At 40.0% G+C, this 10,168-nt stretch overlaps 1 protein-coding gene across 2 annotated transcripts; it reads right to left on the bottom strand.

The window, feature by feature from the left end:
* Positions 1–2,034: 2,034 nt before the first annotated feature.
* BTF3 (basic transcription factor 3) lies at positions 2,035–9,537 on the bottom strand. 2 transcript variants are annotated; one of them, XM_057541554.1, is made up of 6 exons: positions 9,404–9,537; positions 8,768–8,836; positions 5,330–5,443; positions 4,449–4,650; positions 3,244–3,300; positions 2,035–2,334 (listed from the first exon to the last, which is right to left on the bottom strand). In XM_057541554.1, the coding sequence occupies exons 2-6, from the start codon at positions 8,834–8,836 to the stop codon at positions 2,288–2,290; spliced, it is 489 nt and encodes a 162-aa protein (XP_057397537.1). In that variant the 5' UTR covers positions 9,404–9,537; the 3' UTR covers positions 2,035–2,287. The 2 variants fall into 2 exon arrangements, with proteins under 2 accessions (XP_057397537.1, XP_057397536.1); XM_057541553.1 differs by lacking the exon at positions 9,404–9,537 and adding an exon at positions 9,166–9,384.
* Between the last annotated feature and the right edge of the window lie 631 nt (positions 9,538–10,168).

The following is a 10,168-nucleotide window of genomic DNA, read 5'->3' as shown; positions in this document are numbered from 1 at the left end:
CTTAACATAATAGCCACAGGAATTGTGGGCAATTTAAGAAAAATTATAAGGATATGGTAGATTGTATTATTGTTTTAAAAAAAATCTGCTATCTTGCTCTGGGGGAGGATTATACTTCCCCAATCCTCATGGCCATCAGACTTGACTACGTATGTGACTTGCTCTGGCTGCCGAAATTTAATGATGTTTATCACTTCCCAACGTCTAAGTCTGAAGAGCCAGCTGATTGTTTGCCATCTCTTTTCCTTGTCCTGAGACTGGAAATGTTCTGATTAGAGGCTGTTCTTGAAGTAAAGTGGAGCCCAGCCACAGGCAAACCACAAACATCAAGCCTGACGAACAAATCTTTGTAGCAACTAAAGTTTCTAGTCATTTCTAACTGTAGCATAACCCTGCCTATCTTGATACTGAAAATGTTACAAGAAAAACCTTTCTTACCTGTCTATAGCCACCAACACACACCACCAGATCCTTTAAATAACGGACCAAAGAAATAACATTTTTAGAGGTTGTTGGGAGAAAAAAAAGTCTCTAAGTGCAGGCAACACAGTACTAACCTTAGCCAGCATCTGCTACAAGCAGCAAGTTGCCTAGTAATCTATTGCACTTCTCTATTTAGTCCCTTTCCTATACAGATCTAAGGCAAATAACTATAAGGATATTCAGACAGCGGCCATCTTCACATGCTCAAATCAGCCTCTGTCACTGCAATCTCTTGGGATGAGTTGAGAAAATCTCTAATTGTGCTGCTCAAAGGAAGCATCACCAATGGAAATGCACTAGCATCACCTGGGAGCTTATCAGATATGTAAATCCTCAGGCTCTACTCCAAGACTTCCAAACCCTCTGCCCTCCAGGTAAGCCACTCCACTTGCCTTGGCCAATTATATACAAGAAGTGATACTTGTATCACTTTAAGAGCCAGCACGTGACCCACCATCTTCTCATTCTGCCAGGAAACTGAGTGTCCCAAATAGAGGTTGCTCCATCAGTCTGGGACCTGGAGTGAGTATGTAGCACAGCCCAACCTAACCCACAGTAGTCTGGAGACATGTACTTGTTTCCTAATTTTGTAAACCACTGAGACTTAGTCCTGCTTACTGTAGCAGTATACCTTAACAGAACTGATACACATCCTTTGAAGAAAATACAATGTTAAGATGTGCAAATATTTTTTGCACAGCATCTCATTTTTGAGTTAATAGTTGACTTTTAGATATAGCTTTATAGTACCTTCAAAAGGTACTTTCCAATTAGAATGAAAATTCAAAATGAATTCTTATTATTGCAAGCAGAAACTAAGGCATTATGACTGCTAATACAATTTTTTAAAAGTAGCCCTATATTGAGGGAATTTTCTGGGGTAATGGAACTGTTCAGTATTCTATGGTGGCAGTCATATTATGTGTTAAAATTCTTACAACTGTATACATGCATGTCAATATTACTGTTAACTTAAAAAGTAACAAAAACAACTTTAAAGAAAAAAGTAGTCCTATTCATTTAAAGTGTTATCACTTAAGGAAGATACGGTGACATTCCTAACACAAACACTACTTTTTTTCAGGTATCTTAGAAAATACACTACATAGAATGGAGTTAAGAGATTAACTACTTTAACTTTTTTGATGTAACCTCGGTTATATCTACAAAATGGAGCTACTAGTCCCTACTTCATAGATTGAGAATTAAATGAGAGAAAATTAAGTGTTATAATACATATAAGGCACTCAGTATATGTTTACAATATAGACAATATTAAGAGAAAAATACTCCTTGCTTACCCACGAAGGAATATGCTAGTCTCATAATTACACCCATCACAAACCATGGAAGCCCTGAGGCCTGCTGGAGAAAAAAGTTTTCAGACATAAGAACTTTCAACCACCTTTGATACTTACACTGTCATTTTAAATCTTTAATCAGATTCCATCCATGGTTATCAGTCATATTACATGCCATGATTAGCTTTCTATAAACAATTTTGCTTTCTGTGTACAAATCCGTATCAATGAAATAAAATATAAAACCATATACTAAGCAAAGAACTTTATTAATCTTTGTTTCAAACTTTATTCCCAGGCTTCCTCAGCTTAATTAGCTGCAAAGAATGAATTGTATATAAGCAAAAACTGAAAAGAGCTGCAGTGTCCAGGGGCTTGGGCTTAAAAATATTAGAGATCTAGATTTTATCAGATCCATAAACAAAATTTTAAAAAGCAGTCATAATATAAAATAGCAGCTCCCAGTAACTTCAAGATTTATCTTCTTCAGAAGCTGACTCAATTCAGTTTGCTTCATTCTTGGAAGCCTCATCAAAATTCTCCACAAGATCTAGGAAAAGGAAAAAAAAAGTAAAAACTCAGAAAAAAAAGCCAAGTCTACAAAAATAATCAGCAGGTCTTAAAAAGAAGATAGGGAAATGCTCTCAAAATATATCCTACGGTTCAATTAGGATATAAATTTAGACACCTGTTTTTATTTCCAATGAGACCACTACTCAATTTGGCATATTTTGAAGTGTATATTTTGGCATATAATTAATACAAGGGAAAGAGGGAAATTATTAACTTGCTGATGACATAAATATTATGCTTAAAGAATATGTATATGCCCTACCCATCCCTGCCCCACTCCAAGAATTAGTTAAGTAATATTAGTTATGTGGGGGACAGAATCAAAGAATACCATGACACACAATTTGAAGTTTTCCTGGATTCCTGAGGATACCTGTCTATGCAATGTGGAAATATTTCTGAGTCTAGGGAGTCTACTGCCCAATATCTGTTTTACAACAAAATAAATTATCCAATAACAGCTAGGATAGAAAAATGCCTCATGATTGCCAAAGGAGTTTTTCTGATTTCAGAATGATTATATAGAAGATTTTTCTACAACTTCTCCATGCCTTCTCATACATTTATGGATCTCAAAGTAGGAAACAAGGGTCATTTGTGATCTGCAAGTACCTACTATATTCAGGTTATTACATACATATCTATTTACACAATATTTAAGGTTAGATACCTTTTTGGGATCCCAAACAGAGAAAAACCAAGCCTACAAACCTAACTCCCAGGTGAGTAAAACTGCATTATTTTTCTCATTCTCCCTTTGCCCCACTTTACCCTGTTTCACATACCTCCCCAACCCCTGGCCTAGGGTAATCTTTCCTATAGTACAAAGATTCTTCGTTCTCCCTTGCTAAGATTCTCTAGTTTAACCACAAGTGAAAGTTCCTACCTGGAACTTCATCATCATCATCCTCTCCAGTAGCAAGTGGTGCTTTTCCATCCACAGCTGTGAAAGGAAATGTAAATGTTCAATGAACACTAACCAAAACAACAACAGACGAATGGTCAAGTGTTGTTACAACTTATGTTTATGGTGACATTTGGGATTTCTTTTACAGTACTAGCAACAGCATGATAGTCTGACGTCTACAAATGAGCTAGAATACTAGTACCAGCCAACACACCAAATTCCAAACCCATTCTCCTTTCAATCCCTCTCACCTACAACAGGGTACAGGTAAACCCACATACCAAAAAACCTTTACTGAAGTGAAAATAAAATAATCAAAAAATTAAAAGTGCCTTTGACTGGTAAGCCTCCACTTTCCTTTTATTACACAAGAAAATGAACTACACTTGAGAGCTGAGACCTCACAGTACTAGCCCTGTACAATTTTCAGTGGAATCCTTCAAAAGCCTACCTCAGCTCTGAAAGCCTAAGACTTTCTAGAACCTCTTAGGTCTTTCGGCATGACAAAACAAACAAACAAAAAACACCAACACAAACTGATTAAAACAGAGTGAGCAAACCCCAAGAAAAACATGGATGACTAAACAGCAGACCATATAATAAACCTGTCTCACTTCTACATTTCCATTCCTCAAAATTTTAATCAGAGAGCTTCAGCATAAAGTAGCTATACCCCCTGATATACACCTATTCAACCACACAATTTTCTGCCCCGAACAAAATCCTTATTACAGTATAATTAAAAACACCAGAATAGCAGGAGGCCAATTCTTAAAGACTATTGGTAATACCAACTGAATTTGTACAACTGAAGAAGTTTAATAATTTATAATATATTTAAATATATTTCAATTAACTGTCAGTTATTAAAAAAAACAGAAGCCCAAATTAACATTTTCATCATTTCCAGCTAATAAAGGTAAAATTTTTAGTCTCTGATCCAAAACAGAAAGCTAGTAGAAAGCAAACATTCCACTTAATCAAGTGTAACGATCAAAGCATACTAGATAAATTATTTAACACACCAAGAACACCTGCTTAAAATCAGTATAAAAATTGGTATTTCTTAGAGGAAAGTCTGCATTTCCAAATTTAAAAATATTCATATCCACTGTGCACCCTAAATCTTAGAAATTTACTGACAAATCAGTAACCCTGGGCAAAACTGCTACTAGGAAACTCACATTGTTTGGGCAGAGCTTCAGCCAGTCTCCTTAAACTGGTCAGACTGTCTGCGCCAAGCTGGTTTAAGATGCTGGGTAGCATTTCTGTCAGCTGCTTTGTCTCAGCATGGCCTGTAATGGTGAAAGTGTTTGCTGCCAGAGATGCCTGAACTTTAGGGTTGTTAAAGTGGATCACTGTTCCTTGGTTTGTGAACATATTCACCTAAAAAGAAAAAAAAAAACTGTTAAATTAGCAACACTCACCAAAATCCCTTTAAAACCAAACGCTGGGGCTTCCCTGGTGGCGCAGTGGTTGAGAATCTGCCTGCTAATGCAGGGAACACGGGTTCGAGCCCTGGTCTGGGAAGATCCCACATGCCGCGGAGCAGCTGGGCCCGTGAGCCACAATTGCTGAGCCTGCGCGTCTGGAGCCTGTGCCCCGCGACGGGAGGGGCCGCGATAGAGAAAGGCCCGCGCACCGCGATGAAGAGCGGTCCCCGCACCGCGATGAAGAGTGGCCCCCGCTTGCCGCAACTGGAGAAAGCCCTCGCACGAACCGAAGACCCAACACAGCCAAAAATAAATAAATAAATAAATAAAATCAAGTAAAACTTTAAAAAAAAAAAAACAAAAAACCAAACGCTGTATTAAGCAAAAGCTGAAGTCTACCTAAGTAACCTAGTATTTCACCATGATGCACAAGCAAAATTCTGCCTGAAATGGAAAGTGCAATCTAATCCCTTTTACACTTAGCAATCTCCCTGATATTAATAGAGTAGAAACATATTTTAGAGAGAGATGAAATTCTGTTGACAGTAGAGTCAAAAAAATCATTTAACGCACGAACATTTAAGTTTTCAATCAAATCTTATTTTTGTAAAGAAATAAAATCTGACACTTACCTCTTCAATACCAGAGATATTGTTTACCCCTAACTTCTTTAAAGAGAACTGAAGTTTTTTGTCGTCTGCTGTGGCTGTTCTATGAACCACCTTCTTCTTTCTGCGAGCAGTTCCCTAAAGTGGGGAGAAAAGGAAAGAACACAGCATATGTTTATACCACAAGAGTCATTTTCAAATGGACAGTTTCTAATTCCTTTCTGACCTCTCAATCTGTGTAAGAAAATTACCATAACCACAAACTTTTATGCAGTGAGTAGGTATATTAAGGCACCGATGGAAGCCAAAAGAGGAGAATGAAAGGAATTGTCTAAAAATCCTTCATAACTTCTAAGCTTCTAGTTTTGTCAGATATAAAGGAATGATCTTTTCAAAGTTCTACTTTTTACATTATCTGCTCTATAAGTGAGCATGTGCCAACCTAAATTAAGCCTCATTTAGAAACTCCATATCCAGAACCATTAACCTTTTCAGTTTTTATATTAAAGAAAAATCAACATCCATTAATATTCACACACAAGATACTATAAGACACAAATATGTCTATATATAGACTTCTACAGCATCCAAGAGTAAAATCTGAAGTAAAATCTATCTTAACCTAGCAGGTCCCACACGATCTGCCCTGCCCCTCTATGCCACTCTTGACACTCCATCTTCTATCACACATGTAAACTCATCTTCAGCCAAATAAACCTCTTTGCTGTTCCTTAAAAAGGCCAAACAGGAGCCTTTGCATATACTGTTCCCTTCTTCCCCTAACATCTGCATGGCTCCCTACCTCACTACAGATCTCCGTTCTTATGTCACCATATTGGAGTGGCCTTTCCCAACTACCCAATGAAAAACAGTAATTCCCACATTCATTTCCTATCTATCCAGGTTTATTTTTCTTCATAACACTTACAAGAGAGAAATACATTTTATTGTCTTCCCTCACTAGAACATAAGCTCCTCGAGGGCTTCGATTCTGTTTATTGCGATAAACCTACTATTGAGTACGGTATCTGATTCACTGAAAGCACACATCTTGATGAATGAACAGAATACAGGCTTCAGGAAAACTTGTCTCTTGTACATATATGCCAAATCTCCAATCTCCCTCTTCTCAAAACTCTTTAATGACACTCTCATGGACTCTCTCATACAGACTAATCCGTTCATGCAGCACATAAGGCTCTTCATGGAAAGGCTATCACCTACTGACTTCACCTTCCCCCAACCTCCACACCAATTCCTATCCATCCTTTTAAAATCCTGCTAAAGCCATCATCTCTTCTGTGCCTTCCCTAAACTGCCATTAACACCCCCAAACCAAATCATTCCCATCTCTGTATTTTGAAAATGCTTCTGTTCCACTATGTATATTACACTGTGAAAAGAGGTTTTTGTTTTGTTTTGCTTTTTTTAAGATGCCTATCTCCCCTACTAGCATTAAAGTCCCCCTCTAAGGACTTTAAACTTCTTAAATTTTATACTCTCAGGATCCAGCAATAATAAAGGCTTAAACAAATCATAGTTTAACTGAAGAAAATATCAATAGCTACAAAAAATACTGGTTGCCAAACACCCCCAAAAACCTTTAAGAATAAAGATCATCTTGAAGCGATGTAGATACCTGGTTTCCAAAGAATCCTCCCTAAAAGACATTCCAAAGAACTACTGTAAGATTCTAAAAACAAAACCAGCCCACATTCTATAGGTTTCATACACTTTACACTCAATTTTTACTGAAATAAAGAGCTTTCATAGCATTTACCTAAAAAGTACCTAACGCTTTCAGATTTCTCTAAGGCAACACTAACTCATCTAATTTCACATTCCACAGTGAGTAGGTTTCTTAAAACGTGAAGAAAATGTTTCCATATTACAATGACAGAAATAGTTCCTACATTAACTAAACAAAGTTTAATCCTACATCAGCCTTAAGAATCCTAGAAAACCCTGACTTTCCTTTACCCTAGAATGATGTCACTCACAAGTTAAAGACTAATGATCAGAGTAACAACAAAAAGAAGGCACACAAGCACATTATTCAAATGACTCCTTGTGACACCTGCACTAAGAGGAATGATGGTTAAAAATACCAATATAAGAGCACCCAAACACTGACCCACAAGGAATATGAGTTTTCCTGGCACCTGAAGGCCACACCTAGCTTATAACAATTGCTAAAAAGGACAAGAAACACCTACTGCTGTTAATGGGTAGGTGTAGATCTTGAAGACCAGCTTGGGGGCATGGGGGGAATCAGGATACTTTCACTTCTGGCAAAATCCAGTAATTAACAGATATACATCTTATTACTTAAATCTAAGTGCAACTTTTGGCTATTTCGCAGTAGACTCTACTTGAAGGTAAATGCTTGAAGTGAGAAAAACTAATAGATAATAAACTTGCAGCATGGAAGCTTTACAAGTTTTACCAAGTAAAGACACGCTCTGTTTCAACAAGCTACCACACCTTGTTAAATACTAGGAATGTGCTAACACAAGGTAAAATACAACTAGGTAGACCTCTGCTAGAGTGCACTTCTGACTTAAGTAAATTAGAGAACCTAAAACTTACCAAGTTCAAAAAAGAATCCTCTTGAAGGGGACCAACAGCCACCAGGAAAGATCAATTAACCAAAACCCGATCATTTAAAAACCCACCCGTCAATCACTCTCATTCCCTCAGTTTCAGTGTAATTACAAAGCAAAAATGGAATGGTATCTGCTTAGGTAATATTTCCAAATCCACAGTCATTGCTCTTAAATTAAAAAAATTTACCTATAAGAACTACATCTTCAAATATCCTAGAAAATACACAACTACCCTGGGTTGTATTTAGCTAAGAAAGGATTACAAAAGGTCTTAATTTACAAGAGGCATGAACTTCCAACTATTAAGTACCACAATTATCCACAACCATAAACTAAAGTTGAAAAGATGAGTGAAACTTAGATTCAGTTAGCTTAGTTATTAAAAAAATAAATAAAATAAAAATCAAGCACTGACTGTATACAACTTAGGTTATAAAGCCAATGACAAAACAAGTCAAGGGTATTAAGGGTCACGTGATGATCTAACCGAAATGACACATTTTCTTTCTAATTAAATTAGGAAACACTTCTGTTCTACTTAAAATACTGTAACACTGAAAACATCTACATAAAAGCAAAGTTTGCAGTTTAAGTGCTCTCTTTATCTCTTCGCTTGCATGTTTTTCTTCTAATTTACAACCTACACGTCTCACTGATACACTACGCTGTATACCTAATTTAATCCCTTGCCACTCCCTTCATAACGATTTGCAAGCTCTGTGAAATGCCCTCTAGAGACAAAGTGACAAGCCAATCCTATTAAAAATGCAAAGGAGAAAAAAACCTAAACCATAAAACTTCAAAAAAAAAAAAAAAAACTCCAAAACCCAAAACCCCCAACGCTAGTAAAACTTACTTTCCCACCAATGCGCACTTGTGCCTGCAGTTTGGCGAGTTTCTCCTGGTTCATGATAGTTTCTTTCATCTAGAAAAACAGGAAACCCTCAGCGAAGAAAGATCTAGTTCACTCTAGCATTCCACGCTCGTTATTTCCCAGGACACCAGCGGAATAAACGTCCTACACAGGCCGAGGCCTGGATCCCGAATCCACCCCGCCAAGCTCCCGAACTTCAGTTCCGAGGGAGCCCAAAGAGCACCCGCTTTCCTACCCCTCCCCCGCTCTTTAACGGCCCAGAAGAAGGGCTCTAACCCACAGCTAGTCAGCGCCTCCCACCCCCCCGGCCCCGGCCTGGCCTCGCCTCGGCCTAGCCAGGGCCTGCCCGGCCCGGCCACTTTCCGCAAGCCTCGCGGTACCTGAGGCTCCTGTCCTCGGGTTCCGCCGCGAGGTGGAGGAAGAGACGGCGTCGCCTCGCCCCCAGGGCAGCCGCCCCTGGCCCGACCTCGACCCCGAGAGTCAGCCTGAGTGGGTGCGCCTGTCCGTCGCATCGCCTTCCTCTCCTCAGCCCTGTCCCTCCCTGTCTCGCTCCTTCCGGGCACTTCCCGCCCCCGTTCCCGTCCTCCTCCCACGCCGGCGTCCAGAGCCTTTTTGTACCTTGTTGGAGCGGAAATGGGGCCGCGCGGGGGACTAGGGTTGGCGCTCAGGGGGGTCTCGGGCAGACCAGCTGAGATAAGGCGCACACACGCGGGGACGCAAGATGGCAGCTAGAGGGAGGCCGGAAGTGACGCAACGCCACTTCCTCGGAAAGTCAGGAAACGGACTTCGCCGCGAGCTCAGCGGCTGGCTGCGCATGCGCAGCCTCAGGTCGCCGGGTTTATGAAGGTACCCTGTGACCGTCCTCTCGTGGGCCAGCGCCGGTCGGGTGGAGACTGAACGAAAGACTGGGCTGGAAGCACCGCGAGTGACCCTGGGAAAGGCTGTGGAAGGGTCAGAGAGCACGGTTCTTTGCACAGTTAGGGTTGAGTAAGTCGGTCCTGTCTCAGGGCTCCTATCCCCAAGTTCTTCATCCTCAGAAGAAAGGGCCTGTTCACGTTTGCGGAAGCGATCGGGGAGCCTAGAGTGTGCTCACCCCTCCGTTCGCTGGGAGGTGTAGATTGTAGCGATCATCGGAATGTTTTCGAATTTCCCCCTTTGGCCTGAATGAGCCTTTACCAAGACGTTTTGTAAAAAACGAAGCTAATTTAGCTTTCACAGATTAGGTGGTTTGGTTGGTTGCGGGACCATGGTTCAGAATTTCTGGGGAGCGTGTTCAGAATGCAGACCTGAGCCCCACCTCTCAGCGATTCAGGCTGACTGGGGATGGGACCAGGTAGTCTGCATTTTAGCAGGTGGCTAACCACCTTAGACCCGTGACCGTGA

Source organism: Balaenoptera acutorostrata, chromosome 2 (assembly GCF_949987535.1).
Source record: "Balaenoptera acutorostrata chromosome 2, mBalAcu1.1, whole genome shotgun sequence".
Classification (NCBI taxonomy): Eukaryota; Metazoa; Chordata; class Mammalia; order Artiodactyla; family Balaenopteridae; genus Balaenoptera; species Balaenoptera acutorostrata.
The sequence above is the reverse complement of the archived record's forward strand: the minus strand, read 5'-3'. Positions and strand labels throughout refer to the sequence as shown.

Coding starts and splice junctions, on each gene's coding strand:
- BTF3 (XM_057541553.1), bottom strand. CDS start 9,297: ATGCGACGGACAGGCGCACCCACTCAGGCTGACTCTCGGGGTCGAGGT. Junction 8,837..9,165: donor CCCGAGGACAGGAGCCTCAG/GTACCGCGAGGC, acceptor CTGTTTTTCTAG/ATGAAAGAAACTATCATGAA. Junction 3,301..4,448: donor TGAAGCTCTGCCCAAACAAT/GTGAGTTTCCTA, acceptor TTCCTTTCACAG/CTGTGGATGGAAAAGCACCA.